At 36.6% G+C, this 18,024-nt stretch overlaps 1 protein-coding gene across 1 annotated transcript in view; it reads right to left on the bottom strand.

Annotated features, from left to right (window-relative positions):
- Positions 1–1,052: 1,052 nt before the first annotated feature.
- The window catches only part of LOC120324841 (propionyl-CoA carboxylase alpha chain, mitochondrial-like), a gene marked incomplete at its 5' end in the record, with an annotated part of 71,894 nt that continues 54,922 nt past the window's right edge, over positions 1,053–18,024 (bottom strand). Inside the window, 3 exons of the mRNA XM_039389382.1 lie at positions 1,053–1,115; positions 4,406–4,459; positions 5,962–6,075. Coding sequence (XP_039245316.1) covers positions 1,053–1,115; positions 4,406–4,459; positions 5,962–6,075 — 231 coding nt within the window. The remainder of the gene's footprint in view (positions 1,116–4,405; positions 4,460–5,961; positions 6,076–18,024) is intronic.

Genomic DNA, 18,024 nt, shown 5'->3' with positions numbered 1-18,024 from the left:
CAGACACATGTACCCTTACAGAAGATGACCAGTTGCTATTTGGCTTACCTTTTCCTTCTCAAACTTAGCAGCCATTTACAAACATGTGATCAACCATTTCCATATACATTGTCTGACCATTTATTTCAGACAATACACTGTTGGGATTTTTAATTCCACCAAGAATGTTAATCTAGCTTCAAAGGTAAAGAGAAACAGCACTGTCTGCTTTGTTGTCCCCTTAGTCACACCAAACAGTAGTTGCTAAAAGGGCACAAAAGACATATAAAACCAGGTATCACTCAGAATGCCAAGAAGGTTCATATCTTATTCCAAAATTGAATCCTTTTGTCCCACCATGTTTATGGTTTCTATTGCAAGGAGCAGATTTTGGGGGTAGTAGCTGGTTATTTTTTTGTCAAGAAACAGAGCATCAGAATATTGTCAAGGTTGCATTCAAAAAAGAATATTCCAGATAAAGGTCACATTTGTAGCTTTAACTCTTATCATTTTGAGATTGTTCTATGCACATATTAAATCGTTTTCTTGGAGAAAATACATCACATCACCTTTTATGAAAGCAGGAACTCTATCATATACATGCGTCCAAGACACTAAAATACTCTGAAGATTTATGATCTTGAAAACTGGTATTTTTCATAGACTTTGCAAAGGAATAATTTAGTTGATTTTTTGTTTGTTTTGTTTTGAACAGTAGCTTCCCAAGAGACTTTCATGGCAGTTGGGAAAGTGAAGTTCATTTGCGTTTTCCATTTAATTAAAAAGAAAACTGATCCCATTGTGACCAACTGACACACGGAGTCACCGTGGATCATGGTTCGTGTTTGTAATCATTACAAGGAAGCACGAACATAAATAACCTCAACTACTTGCTGCTAACATCAGCTAGACCATAAGAAGCAACATTGACTGTGAAATAATGACTGTGTAACACAGTTACACACTTCCTTTCTCTCACTCTTATCTCCCCCATATTCTTCTGCACCCAGATTAAAAAAAAAAAGAAAAAAGGAAATAAGAGTCACTGTGACCATGGGCCAACCCCAAACTATTCAATAGGTGAAGAGACCTGACTCAGCACTCCCATCCCCTACCAAAACAGCTGCCCTGGACGTCTGCAAGCAAGAAAAGAAACATGGCAATTTCAGAAAAGTGTATCTTTCAACTACAGGCCAACCAAAAGGTTCACCTTAGTCTCAGGCCTTTCTCCTTCCCAAATTCCAAAGGCCTGCTGAAGACAACAGAGGTGACAGAGCTTCTCAGAAAGGGTCTCCATTAATTTTATAACACGAAACAATAAGTAAGCTAACCTAAATATAGAGATCACTAGCAAATTCTTCTAAAGCACGAAGGAGCAAACTGATCTTGCAGCTCTGCATAGCATTTGGCAAAAGATACTGACTCTTTTTTTTTTTTCAGCGTGGCAAAAGATTTTAGCTTCACCTTTACATTTATGACAATATGGAATATTATGCAATTATCCCTTGAAGGACAGAAATTACTTACATGAAAATACATTCACATGCATAAACTACATGATTCTAAGAAACATTTGCACAAATCCATGTTTTGTCATTCTACATAATAGTGTTATCAGCTTTACGTAAGTTCATCACAAGATTCCATGTTCAAATACCAATCTTTAAGAGATTTATCTTAATGTTTATGAAATCTTTGACAGTCTTACTCAATATAAACGCCACGGATCTCTTTTCTGTCAGTCATCAATAGCAACCAAAATAGATACACATGAAGAGGGAACTGAATGCACCAACTTTTTTATTGGATCACAATGAACAACATGTCAGATATTCATCTACTGATTGCTTTTTTTGATAAAGAAAAAAATAAAAACCAGCAATTTTCAATACTCCAAATATATCCATCCAAATTCTTCAAAAGTACTGCCTAAAGCTGTATGCTATTCCACAAATCATTCAGATAATAACGAACATAAAGACACACTTTTGTTCAAATCACACAAGTGGGATTACATGTGAACTGACCCTCCATGTGTTAATTGAAGACAAAGCTTTGCTTTGAGCTCATTACTGCTCTTACACATAAATTGGCAAGTTTAGAAAGTTTACTGTATTCCCTGGTTTCTGCATTTAAGTAGTTTGGTTTAAAAGTACAGGTGCACACCAGGAAATAAGCCCAGGTTTCACAAGTTCCAACACTACTTTCAGTAGTGTTGTACTTTCAGTACAAAAGAACAAAATAGTATATGCGCAAAGAAAGAGAGAGGGAAAAACAAAACAGAATGAAAACATCTTCAACTTTACAACAGCTTAAACACATTTGTTACTTCTTTAATAAAGAAACACCAAGCAAGTTTTCTTCCTAACTATATTAATCAGGGTATCTGGAAAAAATATAAGCAGCCCGAGTGATAAAAAGACAGATCACTTCACCAGTTCTCACTAGGGGTTTGATCTTCTAGAGCTACTGACAACAAGGGAAGCATGATTATGTCTTAATTGAGACTTTAAATAGTGCATTTCAGAAAGCAAAGTAGCATTACCTTGTTTTAGTATATTTTTAGAGAACTGAACACACCAGGTTTCTGAAACATAATTAAAGCTATTTTGAGACTGTAGCACCAACCCAAACTCAAACATGTTTCTAGTCACCACATTATTTCAGGAAATTGTTCAGAAACTGTTCCTAGATTCCGAGTGAAAAGATGAGAAATAGAAAGGGGCAGGGGATCCACAGGAATGTTTGTACTTCCTCCATTTCTTCTTAATTCTGCCCAAAAAAAGTGTTCCAGACTGTCACATCACCAAATAACAACCACACTATTAGGATATGCGCCCAGTTCAGAGTAATAACTACCAAATTTCAAAGTTTGGCAGTAAAATAAAACGCAAAATAGCATATGCAAGCACTTCTGTTTCATTAACTATTTTGTTATTAAAAAGCAGGAACTGCCAACTAAAGCCAGTTATCCTGCTGGTCTAATCCAGTGAGAACAGAGTTTGTTATAAATTAAGCCAGGAATCTTCCCTGTAGAAGAGCTTCTGGTACGTGAAGCAGAACAGTGATAAAAGAAAGCTGCTAAACTGCATGAAAATAACATGTAAGAGATTACCCCAGATTCGGTAAATCCTGGCAAACACCAAGTGTTTAGAATTCCTTTCAACTTAAACATTACCAGTACCTGGCAGGATTATTCAGCATCACATAGAATCTGCACTTGTTTTTATCTAGGGGCTTTAAAAAAAATGCCAGCAACTATGAAGTATGAGAATTTTTGGATTTCATTCTCCAGTAGTCTCCTTAATAAGCAGGTGGTGTTCTCTAACACCAAATAATCAACTAAATAGTAAGGATCTGTATCACAGATAGAACTCAAGCCAAAAGAGACATGGTTAAGGAAGATATGTGGAAACAAGACCTGTTCCACAAATGCTGAAGGTGAAAGAGCTATCACTTTAGAATCACATTCTTCATCTAAGTTTTTTACCCTGAATCAAAAAGGTGCAAATCATTCTCAAAACCAGAAACAAATTTATCTTGCTGCCTGTAAAACAAGATGTTTCTTCAGCTATATACTTCATTTACTCTGTAACAAAGTTGGTAATGCAATGGTTTTTTACTGTAAACTTCAATGTAATATGTGCTTGTCCTTATTCTGAGCAAAACCAGTAGATAATAACACAAGATGTGCAGTGACTACACATACAGTACCCACTCAGGACTTTGTTCAAACATTGTGCATGTAACTTTCTCCTAGCAATGCTCAAATTTATAAGCAGCTGCATGAAAACTTTTGGGAAAAAAATCAAATCAGTAAAAAGGCCATATATCAGTCTGTGATATACAAAAACCCTACTGAAGAGGTTTTTAACAGTAATTTTTATAAATTCAGACATGAAGTGAAAACAGCACCCTCTTGGCTCTTTGGCCCTTTCAGAGAATGCAGCTCCACGATAAAATACCACCAGCAGAGAAGCCAGTTTTTAAACAGCTTTCTATTCCCATCCTGAAGTGCAGTTCAGCACCTTCTCGGGGCTGCTGATACAGCTGTTCACCAGCTGTGCTATGAATCACCAAAATGATCACTTAAAACCACATACTTTCAACCTAGATGATTTCAGTGACCCAGTTTTGCAGAGCAGCCTCATAAACAGTACAGGCATAAGTGAAAATGCCAAAAGGTTCTTACATCCTGGATAAGGTTCTTACAAACAGGCATCTCCTCTTTTCCCAAAAGAAAACACAGGCTGCAATTACACCCTCAAAGTGCAAGAAGTCCACATGCACAGAAAGCATACTGAAATCTCCTATCTTATGGTATCTTTTAGATCTGCTCTAAGTTATCTCGATTCCTCAGATACCTCGGAATGAATATATGCCACCTAGTGCAGCAGTCACAGCTAAGAAAATAGAAATAACTTACCAAACGTCTAGCAAATTCCTTATTTTCTGAAAGAAATCCATATCCTGGGTGTACCTTGGAAGACAAAAAAAAAAAATTCAAGCTGATTGAGTTCTGAAACCAGACACCAAACTTGTCAGCACCTTTTCAGATACTGGGGAAGGCGAAGTAGATCACTAAGCATTTAAATAGGTCGAATACCTTAAAGAAACTATCTCAACACACTGATTTATCTATCCTAAGTCAAGCTGTTGAGCTAGCATTTCTGAAGCAAACATTCCTTACTTAACTAGGGAGAAAGGGGCTGTTTGAAGAGCAATGAACTTTGGTGATCTGCTTTCTGTCTAAATTTTTAGCTCCATTGCAGATTTCCACATGTATGTTCATCCATGCTCTTCTCAATAACCACCATAAAGAACTCCTAATCCCAAAATATTTCCAGCACTGACCACAACAGTGGTGCACAGGTCCACAGTAACAGGAGGTCACTCCAACCTCTAGTGACCCTTGCTGGAGAGCACAGTACAGGGTCTTCAGCTGTCTAAGTGAAGCACCCTGGTTTGCTACGCGCGTCCCAATATAGACCCAGTGTAATTACTTGAGATGCGCATGGGAAAAATTTTCATTTTACTTCTCACAATTCACATAAGGTTCTTGATCTAATACTCTGATAGATAAAGTATAAGCCCTTTTATTCCCCTCTTTTAAAAAGAGCCAATATTCAGTTCCAGATTCAGAGTTCCAGATTCAGAAACTCAAAGGGAAGATAATATTTTTTTATTTATAGGAAAGGTTTTGGCCCCTGAAAGCACCATAGCAAAACATCATCTTTGAAAGAAGTTACAATGCTGATCAAACTGTTCCAGGGTAATTAGTGTTGCTCATATATACACAAATTTTATTTTAATAAATGCTCTGTGTAGAGTAGCTCTGAATAATACATTTATTTCGCTGACAGAACAAAGAACATTAGGCATGTGAACACAACTACATATTAGTTTTTCCAACTGATTCCTGCTAAGCTTTGAATCTCTGGCCAATTTGGAAGAAGAAAGGCAGACTAGCCCACATTTACACACAAGCTCGTGTGCATTTTATAAACGTTCTGAACCAAAAACAATTACAGGATGCACTATTTACCTTACCATCCTTCAAATAACATTTATATAACATAGAAAGTAATTCAAACTAAGTTTAGGCAAAAGCCTTTCTGGACACACTTTGTAAAACATTCAAAAAAGCCATTATGGCATATAAAGGGTTAGCGCTTAAAACTAATTGGGATTTTTTTTTTTCCCCCAGCAAATTTGGAAATGAACTGAAGCTGCTCCCTGGTGTGAAAGCTGAATCCAGCAGCCACCTGCAGGATCAGCGACCAGTGCTGCCAGATGCTACAAAGCCTTTGATTTCCAGTAGCGATTTCAGACACATTTAACTCATGTGACATGAACTAACTGGAATAGCATATTCAATCACTTCCCCCCCAACACCTTAAAAAAAAAAAAAAAATACAAACTCTGGCTTTTCTGCTTTCTATATATGAAACAGCTGCAGCAGATAGACTCATTCAGACTCACAGCTTGGGCCCTGGTTTTCCTAATGACTTCCATGATGGCATCCATGTTGAGGTAGCTTTTGCTGGTGGGAGCTGGGCCAACACAGACAGATTCATCCGCCATTTTCACATGAACCTGAAGAGGCAATATTCTGCATTAACAGATGCTCCCAGCAAAAATAATTACCATCACCCAGTTACATGCACACAAATCTGATTGTTTCAGAGATAATTTACATACCATAACCACTCTAAAATGCACACTGAAATTACCAACACTGACATACAAGTACTTGCACAATAAATCTCATTTCATTTAACTCTGAGCTTAAGTCACTGTCAAAATGTTTTATTATTCCAATATATTATTTTTAATTTGATTAAATAAAATCATGAGAAATATAATTTCAGCTTCCTATACTGATCATCTATATGTAAATTCAGACAAAAACTACTTTGTTACATGTAACCAGGGTAGTCTAATATCTTAATACTTAATAACAAACATTCATGACCAGTTCTAAGCAGGCTCCCCAGGAAGTTGGGGATAATTAGAGTGAATTGAATGAAGGGATGCAATGAGTGTCCCTGCACAGCATCAGGTCAGCACCATGCACAAATTAAAGCCTATGACTAAAGAGTTCAATATCGCTACACACGAACCAGAAAATCTTGAGAATTATTTAAGCAGGCTCATGTTTGATTCCTAATTCATTGTATACTTATTTTTATGCATTTGCCAAATACTTTTAGTTAAATACAAAAGGGACAAACATTTCCAACGTTTTACCAGGAAAAATAAAATAGCTAGATTTGAAGTTAAAAGTCTACGTACAACTTACATGCACACTTAACTTTAAGAAAAGTTTTGAAAGTTTAATTAGATTGGTCTTTAACGTGCTTTCAGAGTTCAGAATACTTTCTTTGTAGTAAAATACACACAACCAAGAAACCAAACAACCAGTTTTATCTCATTCTGCTTTTTGTAAGCTCCCTTTCAGTGTGTATTTAAGAAAGCATGCCATTGCCTAAACTGTGTAAGATTATTAGCTATGTCAGTAAGACTTGTTTGGAATGACAATTTGACATTTCCAATGCTTACCAATTTTAAAAGCTATTTTATGAACTATTTGATACCATCTTCAGCATTTGAAACTGAAAATACATTGTCTAAAAAGGGTGTTCTTTTAGAAGATGAGTATTAACATAGGAGAAACAAAATATTTTTGGTTTATAAACATGAAATTTCATTCTTTGTGAAAAGGAATTTAATTTGCAAGTAGTACGAAGGCTGTCAAGTATGACAAACTAGTAAGAAGTAAAGTAGCCTGCATACACTATTGGCTCATTCAGAAAAAGTAAGGCCAGAAAAAAAATTATCTAGAAACACTGACAAGCAATAGTCAGACAGTATTTTGAACAACACAATGAGAAGTATGTAGTCAGGTAAATATAATAAACATGTATCAAAAGGACAAGAGTCCTTATTAAGCATTTTTTCTTCTGTTTTAGTGACTTTTTCTGAATTTTGCAAAAGTTAATCCCAGAAAGGAACATTAACTTGCCACCTAATCCGAAGTTTCTTTCTGGAGGTATGTCTTAAATAGCTTCTGAATTTGCTATATACTCAAGTATATGAGAGTTCACATAATGTCCTGGAATTGCCGCACATTTCACATTTGAATTACTGCTTCTGTAAAGTCACAACGGTTCTGTTTTACCACTGCAGCATTAGCCTCGCACTATAAACAGAGCAAAACCAAAACAAAAAATCCTAAGAACTAGCACAGACAATCCCGCAGCAGGATTTTAACGTTTTCTCTTAAGTACACCTCCGCAACTAAGTCAGCAATCTATTTTGACCAAATGCTATCAAGACTAGCCTGTCATCCTTCTTACAGCAGTAAGTTCAAGAAACAGCATGGCCCCTGAATACCTTTATATTCACGATCAATTTATATGCTTTAAGTTGTTTTGAATTCCAATGTGGTTTACATGTCTAAACAACGTCATTCAAGATTAAGCTTAATTAAGCATGTATGTTTTACAAAACCAAAAGCTTCCTTACAGACAAGAACTAACTTAACATAGTTAGCTACTTTTAGGTATTAAGAGAGAAACTCCACACCCACACACTGAGACACCAACACAGTCCTACTACTACAAAGAGCAGCCACTGAAGAACATCAGAATGAATACTATTACGTCATGTAACTATTTTTGGATTAAGGTACAAAGTCAACTGGAAACAATTTTAAGTACTACAACTATTTTACTGCATAAGTTTTCCTGACCACAAGAACTAGCTCAAGTCCAACAGGCTTATTAATCCAGAAGCAAACTGCACAGAAATGGCCACTAGTTCCAAAGCTAGTTTAGGTCCAGGAGCTACCTTCACGGCAAGGCACCTAAATCAGCAAATCCTGCCAGATCTTTACACAGGAACAGCTTCGTGTTTCTTCACCACCTTTCCAGCAAATAGGCAAGTAAAGCAAGGAGTCTATCAGGGCTGACTAGCCAGTCATTTCTGGCTTGGACTGGTTCCAAACACTGCTCCAGGCTGCAGCAGCTCTCAGGGTTCAGAGTGCAGTAAGAGGTAATAACAGGAACAGCAATTTGTTTCAGAGACCCTTCTACATCATATTTCAGTATTTCAGGAGGATTTATAAACCAAGGTTGGTGCCAGGGCTTGCCACTACACCCCCGAAGACAAATATGTCCACAACCCAAAGTTTGGTATATAAGCACCACAAAAACAGTCAATGTCTGCTTTGCAGGAGATAACCCAATTTAGTAGGGTTGCATGGAACCAGAGCTTGTAAGTACCCAAATTACCTAGCTTATGTTAGCTCTCCTTTACCCTGGAGAGTGGCACATATATTCATTTGACAGCAACATGCTCTCTTGCCTAGCCATACTCTTAATTTATTGAGTTATCCCTGTAATTAAAACTGTATCTCAAATAATCATGATTTCAAGATATCAAAATTAATAACTTTATACCTAAAATATACGTAGGTCTCCTAGAGATGTTCTGTTTCACACAGCAGAATCAAGGTAACCTTCTTCAGGAGTCACTCAGCTGCTGCAGATCACTAGTTGAAATCTATATTATTTACAATGCATATTAAATATGCATGCCTCTCAACACTGCAACATAGAAAAGTTTTCTCAGTATGGATATAGAATGTATTAAAAATTACTTTAAGGCAAGGAACTAAACCACATTCATATGCAATGCATATGCAATCTAACCACTTAGTTTTAGTGCATATGAATATATAAACAAAGACACCAAGATAATTTAAAGATCCCTAGTACGATAATTATTCAGCAACTCCAGAGTTTGTTACCTTCATGTGGACCTGGTTCATGACAAAACTGTTTTTCTTCCCAATTTGTTTCACAGTGATTCTCATTTACTAATTCCAAAAAGTAAAGGCTGACTTTGAGAGCCAACAAAGAAAAATACATCTACATGCATTTCCTAACAGAGTGCTTAATACCACCTGCCTAGTTTCCAGAGATTTTATATACTTCAGCAGTTTCTGAGGCTTATCATGTGACAGATGTAATGTACTTCAGTGTAAATGCCTAATTAACACATACACACACACACTCACTCCCCTTCTCCTCCATCTCCAAGGCGGTAAATGTCTGGGATTCCCAAGTGTCCCAGTTTTTCAGGGTGGGTCAGCCTACACATCCCCAGATCTCAATACAACTTGATATTCACTCAGCAGAGACAGTTATACTGAGTTGCAAGCTGTATTTCCCCCCTAATTCTTTTGTACTGCTTCAGAATTTATATTATAGGTCAACTCTTATAGATGCATTTACAGCTGATCAAACCTAAGGAGCAATTAAAAAAACCTCAATGAAGAGAACACTTTTGCTTGGTATACTAGATAAGATCAAGCATTGTTTAGACAAAGAAATCTAATCAAACAAAGTCATTCTCCTTTTATAGCTCAAATCAATATTACACATTGGAACAACATCCGTTGGTGTAAGTGGATTCACTTAATTGGCCCAAACTGCATAATACGCTCAGCAAGACAAATGACAATTAGCTCAACCCATAAAATAGGGCTAATGAGTAAATCCTTTGTAAGGTAGCTAAAAAAAACGCAACCACCTCAAATCTTGCCAGCACCACTGCCAAAAGAGACAGACAAAACAGAACAAAAAACCTGTGACATTTAACAGCCTTGAGTTCAAAAAAAATCAAATGGATGCAAAAAAGGTTCAAATTTACTGGTTTGCAAAAACACATTTTTCATGTGACTTAGGTGTCTTTAGCAGCTTCACACTAAAATACACACAGGAATAATACAATAAGTCTGAGCACACAGTGTGCAGTATCACACAGCCTTTAAAGTGCTGTCTGCAAAGAAATACTGCCACACGATTACAGCATTTAACCTTAAAATAAAATAATGGAAACATTTCTATAGCACATGAAAAACAGAACTGTGAAAGGCACAAATAGCATAACTATCCCATATTTTCCATATTTCTTTTTACTCAGCATTTCAAAAACCTAAATAAAAATTTATGCAAATAAACAAGCCAATCTACAGAGTCCGCAAAAGTAGATTTCTCTGCAAGCCTATTTTAAAACATTTTAATTTGATGGTCCACAGTTATGCAAGGACTATGTAAAACAATTCTTCAGTGGTCTTCAAACATGTTTTGGTGAAGGGTATTTACTTACAATCCCCTCCAAGTCTACAATGACCCTCAAAACAGCCCATCCATTAGCATCTGTGGGATTAGATCCCTGATTGGTGGACACCAGCTGAGAACAATAAATGTGAAAAAAAATAACCCCCTTTCCTTTACTTCCCTGTCTTGCCGTTCAAGTTTGCCAGCTGGTCAAAACCTGAAGATAGTAATAGCCTCATTAACTAGAGGCCTCAAAAATCCACCAATTTCAACTAAAATTAAAATGAATGGATCCAGGTTGAACTGAACAGTCTTTAAAAGACAATATAAACCAGGTGAGGAAGACTGCATTTCTAACCAAGACTAAGAGAATGCACTTTTCAACACACATCAAGATTTTCATCTGTTTGCACTCTCACTTATAAACACTGATTTATTTTTATAACCTTTAAAAAAGAGAAAATAATCTCAAAATTGTCCCTCCCATGAACAAAGCTCTGGAACTTCACTGGCTGTTAATAAGACACAATTTTACTTGCCTCATAAACTGGAAAGGATTCCCCACTGTACCTAGAGACCTGATCACTCCTACTGCGAAAAGGAGACCACATTAAGGCTGTCGTGAAGTGATACTCAAACTGTGCTCTGCTTGCTGCAGCAAACAAGAGAATGCCTCCTGAGTACTGAAGACATTACAGATAAGAATCCAGAGAAGAGTCTTCCAGAATGGCTTTGGCTCCTAAAGTCTTTTCCCATATGCTTATTCTTGGACAAGTAACTTCAGTGAAGCACCTTCTAGAACAATGGGGAAAAAGAAGGCTTCTCCATCAATTTTGTTACAAGTACTTCCTGTATTTTATCCTCCAACACAGCAAAGACTAGAAACAAGTACGCACGTTTGCTATTGAAAATTTAGCAGAATTAAATGGTTAGTTTGTATTGCAACCTTCCACGTTTTAATCAACATCAGTCAGGAACAATCAGTCTTTCTTTGGTAGAATCACTGAAAAAGTAGATCGATAGTCATCTTGTGTACTAGTCTACTTTTGGATGAACTGAAGAATTAACACAGGTTGAGGAATCAGGAGGGGAAAACCAGAATGTCCTATCCTCTAACTCCAAGTCATTGCATCAACAAAACATTCGCCACAATCTTGCAGGAAAAGCATTTCCCTTGTCTCTTTCCACTCGTGTCTCCTTTTGGTGGGGCAGCTAGCAAGTTACTTCACCCAAGTGAAGATTAGAGGCAGCACAGCCACTCAACACAACTTTTGCTGATGTCTGGGGTGCTGCGAAGAAACAATCTGCAAGCTAGCAACTGCAGTCATACATCTGCCAACCGCTTTTATTTTGGAGCACGTTATCTAGACCAAGTCTCCAGGAGTAACAGAATTTTACTTCAGAGCATACACTAACAATTTGGGAAGACATTTAAATCTGTTTACCAAAGGAAGAGTTGCAAGAGTTGAGCAATTCATCAGATTTCTTTAGAGTAGCCCACTATACTGTCTGGATGCAAGAGTTTCATCTTTGGAGTATATGTGATTCTGCACCTTTAAGTGTTTTAGAAAAAGAAATAAGTTTTTTGTGATGTTAACAAAATAGTGATGCCCTACAGTGTTTTTAGTAGCCTCCCTGCATTTCAAACACATCTGCACCCACATGTCAGCCTTTCCCTAATGGAATCTCAGCTTCTAAGCACATTAGCAAAGCAATAGGACACATCTTTCTCATGCTGTTTCTTTTTCCTGCCTCTCCCAAAAACAAGCTCACCAAGCATGCTTCCTTTTGCTCTCCATAGGAGTAAGACACCTGGGAGACAGGAAAGCTACTATTTAGACAGGTCTAGGAAACAGTATCTCATGGTAGCAAGGGCTGTCATCTACAGAACTTCCTATAGTAGAGATTTAGCTCTTAACTGAGCTAGATATCCTACAAGACATTTGGGATTCAGAGAAAGTAGCTTAAACTGAGCCACATTACAAAGCAACACATTGGTAGCATGCTCCTATCCACCATTTTCAGCTTAACTCGTATGGAGCTCCTCTTTCAGATGGATGAACGCAGGAAACAGCCATTCAGATGAAGTCTACAGATGATAGGCTGCAGAAATTACTTCCAGCATCCAAAGACAGCAGTAAACTCAGGGATCCCTGAAACCAGTTCCATGGTTGAGAGAACAGCTCACAGCAACAGCAAGGTGAATTCACAGCTACCCGGCATTTCAGCTATGCAACAGTATTTAAAAGAAAGGTGACAAGGGAAGTATGGACAGCAGCTAAAGGCAACATATTCTCAATCAGTAGCTGGAAGATTAAAAAAAAAAAAAAAATCAGAAACAAAAGATGCAGGCCCTACAGTGAGTTATGTTCTTCCCAGTGTGGGGACTAACTTCAGGCCCAAAATGAACAATATATTGAGACTTGCATTAAGTTTTATAATATGCCTCACTTTAGGCATATACAAGATGCCACTCACAGAAGGATTCCACCCTTAAACTCTCCTCCACACTCAGTCGTAGCAATTGCAATGCTGCTGAGACAGATCAATGAACTGAACAGACCCAGTGCAAAAGTAATCTAAGGAGAGGGAAGACTAAACTTTTTCAGATCAGCAAGTTAAACCATCTTCCCAGCCACACGATCATCAGATCCAGTACAGTGAATGAATGAGAGGGGACAAGAGAGCCCAAACAGTCCTTTCAGAAGTACTTTAGACTTACAGAAATTCAGACATAATAAGAAACCAGTTCTAAAATGCCAAATAATTCAAAGAAAATACCAGAAAAAACAGTTTGTGAGTGAATAAAGAATGCCTTCACTCACAGAAGGGTGAGAAACTTCCAGTGCAGGTTTTCTAAAACAAAGATTTTCCTTATGTCTATGCAATACATGCATGTACAATAGAAAATATACATGCACGTGTATGTATGTATACATGTACATATACAGACCCCTTAACCACTTCTGGGTACCCAGCGAGAGAGGTTTTACCACTGAGGCCAAGTACCAAAGCAGTACCTACAATAAATAAAAATTAAGTCATAAAACCTTAAAATTATCATCATGGCCAGCATAAGATTATGCTTTAAGTGAAATTAAATAATTTTAAATGCCTTATTAAATATTGGTACTTAATAATAGGTTATTACATAACATTCATAAAAGTAGCACATTTTTCCTTCAAAATTCCATTAATGTAAACATTCAGAGTTCTAAAAATTATACTTTGTTAGGTCTTCAATAAAATTGTTAGTTCTACAAGAAAATTAATTCTCTGCCAATGTATTATAATTATTCATTACAGGATAACTTTGAATAAGATAGTCCTCCATATAAAACCCATCCTAGGTTTTTTTTACCCTCAAAAGTCTTCTTTTGAAAGATGAGTCAGCTCTGAGATTTCAAGATGTGGATGTCAAGATGAAGACTATAAAAACAGTGTAATGGAGAAAAAGCACCAAGCATGCTTGCTGTGGGAACTCACAGAACACAGTAAGCCAGAAGTCCCATAAAATCTACTTGTTCAGTAATTTTTCAGTACAGGCTTACCTTTTTAAAAAAATATGACTTTTAGAAATCTGCCCATGCCAGAAGTGTCATTGCTTCTATGCCGTCTGTTTGACAGTCACTTGATCACATTACAAACACAGTAAGAAAACACAGAGCAGCATTTGTTACAAAACAGTCAACTCACCACTAACTCTTAGCCCTAACTTAGATTTTAAAAAAGGGTCTGTCAGTGTTTGCAACACTGTATTCAAAGAAAGTTTAAGCAGATTTTGTGTAGTACTAGATAAAAATAATGACAGAAGACCCCAATGTCAAGTACATAAAGAATTACATGTAAAAAATATATCCAGTAAAGGGGTACCAAAGTAGCTAACAGCCAGCAGGGTCAAGGACATCCAACAAAAAAAATAAAGTGCAGTTCAGCAGAACTAAGTTACAAGATTAATAGTTCAAGATGACTGTTAGACATGGCACAAGGTTATCTTTGCTTACAAAAAAAATTGAACTAGGCATAAAACGTATTTCTCAGTTTCATCTTATGGTGTAATGCTTTTAGAAAAGGCATCTATTGATCAACAGACCACTATAGTAACCTCCATTCCATCCTTAAAGAGAACTTGTATGTCTATATTCTACAATGCCAAACACATTATCCATACATGAAGTGAAGCAATGGGTATCTGGTAAATCTGAAAATGACTGTCCAGACAAGTAGCTGGCTCACCAAGTCTGTAAGGACTACGCACAGCCTAACAAACAGGCAGGAACAGACAAGAAAACCAGCACTGTTCAAATACAATTTTCACACAGTTAATACCAAAACTGGACAACCCACAGATGCCAATGCCAGACTTTATGTGATCCCACCCTTTTCCAGACCATCTGACAAAAATTTCTTCAACAAGGGTTTTTCTTTTCTTTACAGCCCTCAGAGTTCTGTCATGGCTATATCTCAAAGTGTAAAAATTTTATTTTAGCACTACCCTAGAAAAATCCTTGATTTGTCTGGGGTTTTTTAGATTATTGAGTAGTTTCCATAACAATGTGTCCACCTCCCGATTTATTTTCTATGATGCACACTTTTCTATCTTAAGGTAACTTAGGGATAGCAAGTAGAATCTTAGTCTCCGCTGTATCCCCTTAATCTCAGACATTACTATTTCAGGATATCAAGCAGATTTAGTTTAAAAACAGTGCATGTATTGAGGAAACAGGTCTTGGTATATAGAAGAGCATTCTGCACAGGACACTATGAAATTCCTCCCGACCAAGAGTTTAAGCCCAAATCTTGTTCCAATAAACTAAACAATAGTAAAGTGTCGGGTCTTCTCCCACACCTACTTCACCCCCTTCTACAAGAAGCTATCACTTCTGGGATCCTCTTTTTTGAGGCAAGAATTTAAGTGCTAAGTCAAATGCTCCCATTCTTCACCTTTGAATGCTAACTAAAAACTAGAAAATGTGGGAAGTACCACTATCAGAATAGCTTAATTACAGTATCATAAATACATGTGACTTATACATATAAATTCTATAAATAGATATTTAAATATATCTTAATATAAATAGATCTTAAATATTGCACACTTAGTCAATGTTAAATATATTTCATATGGTAAAAAGAGATAATTACATTCAATATAGGCAACACGGACACAACGCTGAAGGAAAGAAACAACCTATTTCTGCAAGGTAACAACTGTTTCCATTTAAGAGAGGCATAAATTTTTGCATTCCTCACAAGATATAGATAATCTTCACAGGTTTAATAAATTAACTCAATCTTATGAGTAGTTTTATAAGTCACTGGAGCAAATCTGTATAAATAAATTCCTTTAGTTTTGACTAAATGTTTTAAAATGAATGTTTTAAAAAAGCCTGGAATTAAAAAAAAAAAAAAAAATCTTTGAAAGTTGCATAGAATCTACATAGCACAGCAACACATGCACTTACAGAATATTTCCTTCTAAATCCTCTTTCCTGTTAGCATTTAGGTTTGGGTTTTTTCCCCTCCAACCTGCTAAATAAAGTCATATTTCCTGCTGACAGCAAATGATTGGTTTACCTATAACTCCAGGGGGTTTAACTATCCATCCTTTAAGAAGCTTTGACAGTTTAACCTGCTGAGCTCACAGCACCCAAGGGAGGGTCTTACTTGCAGTTTTACTTCTGCTGCTGCTGACCACTAATACTGACTCCACAGATAATGGATTTCAATAACAACCTCCTACAGGTTAACACTTTGGGTACTAGCCACAGTACTGCTCTAATTAAGCTAATACATGAAGGTTACAGTTTGGTAGAAAGTTGTATTAAATTTGGCAGTGCTTACAATAGCAGGAAAAGTGCACATGGTCACCTGTCCACTAGCTCTGGGATAAGTGTTCCTACAGATATAATTCAGTTGGTTTATGGGTTTACACAACTTTTTTAAGGTGAGCTCAATTTATTAGTTCCATGTCCTCTAAATATGAATTTTTCCAGCATAACTGACAATTTCATGAGGGTATGAAATGGATGCCTCTAACCATGCTGGGCAAAGAATATGTCTACCTGGCATATAAATAGTCCATGCACTACAGTTAGAGGGTATTGGGTTTGGTTTTTTACTTCACAAGGCCTGGAGCATACTGATAATGGAAAATATTAGCAATTTTATTTCTTTGAAGCTAAGTTGCTAACACTGAAAATCAATTTTATATTTTAGCAAGCTATTTATTATGTAAAATTTTAAATATGTTAAAAACATCTAGCTGAGAGTGGGAAATAATTCATATTTACTGAAAACAAGCACTTGACAAAATACAAAAACTGGAGAGGCATATGCTTAAATGTATTTTTCAGACTATGCACTTAGTTACTCTTTTTCAACACAGCATTTGAAAGCGCACATGCACGTCAAAAACAGAGGGGGGAAAAAAAGGTTCTTTGTTAAAAATCTGGTATTAACTTTACCTGCAAAAACACCTATTCATTAGATTTTATTTTTGGTAAAGTACACAATCTGACAGACACTCTACCAAGTAATAATGAAGCAGCATGGGAGCCATTTAATATATTTCTTGATTAACTCATTGCCTGTCCAGTTCTCATTCAGACATGTGCTCACATGTCATAATCGTCATAACTCCCATCATCCCTACAGTTAACACACAAGCTCCTTGATTAGTGCACAAATCCCAAACGAGCCATTGCTAATGCTAAATAATTCCCTTCAGCCTCCTGCGACCATACCACAGGCTCTCCAATTAAATATAATGTCTCTGATGAGCCATATTAATCCGGACAAATTCCTGCCTGAGATTCTAGCCCACTCACTTCCTCTAAAGAAGCAAGTGAAATAAAAAGAGGAAAGCTGTGTACATAAAAATTAGCCAGAAGAATAGATTTGCCATGAAGCTTCAATTAGAAAACTTTGCAGTTACAGTTATGCTATTCATGGAGGCATCCGTGAAACTGGCATGTTAATACAAGTTTACTGATAAGTGACAATGAGTAAATTACCATTTTAATAATTGAAAAGCAAGCATGTAAAGCAGATAGCTTTTCAATCAGTTAATTACAATTAGCAATATCTAATCACATGTGATAAAATTAACTCAGATCACTTGCTGGTGGTATAGCAATTATTTTCAGCTGGTCTTGTGCATTAAGCATCATTTGAAACATTGGCATAGCTGTGCACACCCACACAAAAGGTTTTCTCAGGTTATAAAAATATTGCACTAATGACCCATACATAAAAAATTCAGAACTTGTACCAAGAAACTACCATGCCTATTAAAGGCCTGCTGCAGTATCACAGATTATATGGTGAAGTCCACATTTTTAAAGATATTTACATAGGTATCAAGCAACATTAAAATATTTTAATAATAGAAAGGAGCCAGTCATGGATCAAATAT

Source organism: Pipra filicauda, unplaced genomic scaffold (genome assembly GCF_003945595.2).
Source record: "Pipra filicauda isolate LSUMZ 115617 unplaced genomic scaffold, ASM394559v2 scaffold125_size2111803_pilon, whole genome shotgun sequence".
Lineage (NCBI taxonomy): Eukaryota > Metazoa > Chordata > Aves > Passeriformes > Pipridae > Pipra > Pipra filicauda.
This window is presented reverse-complemented; position numbering and strand designations above follow the sequence as displayed.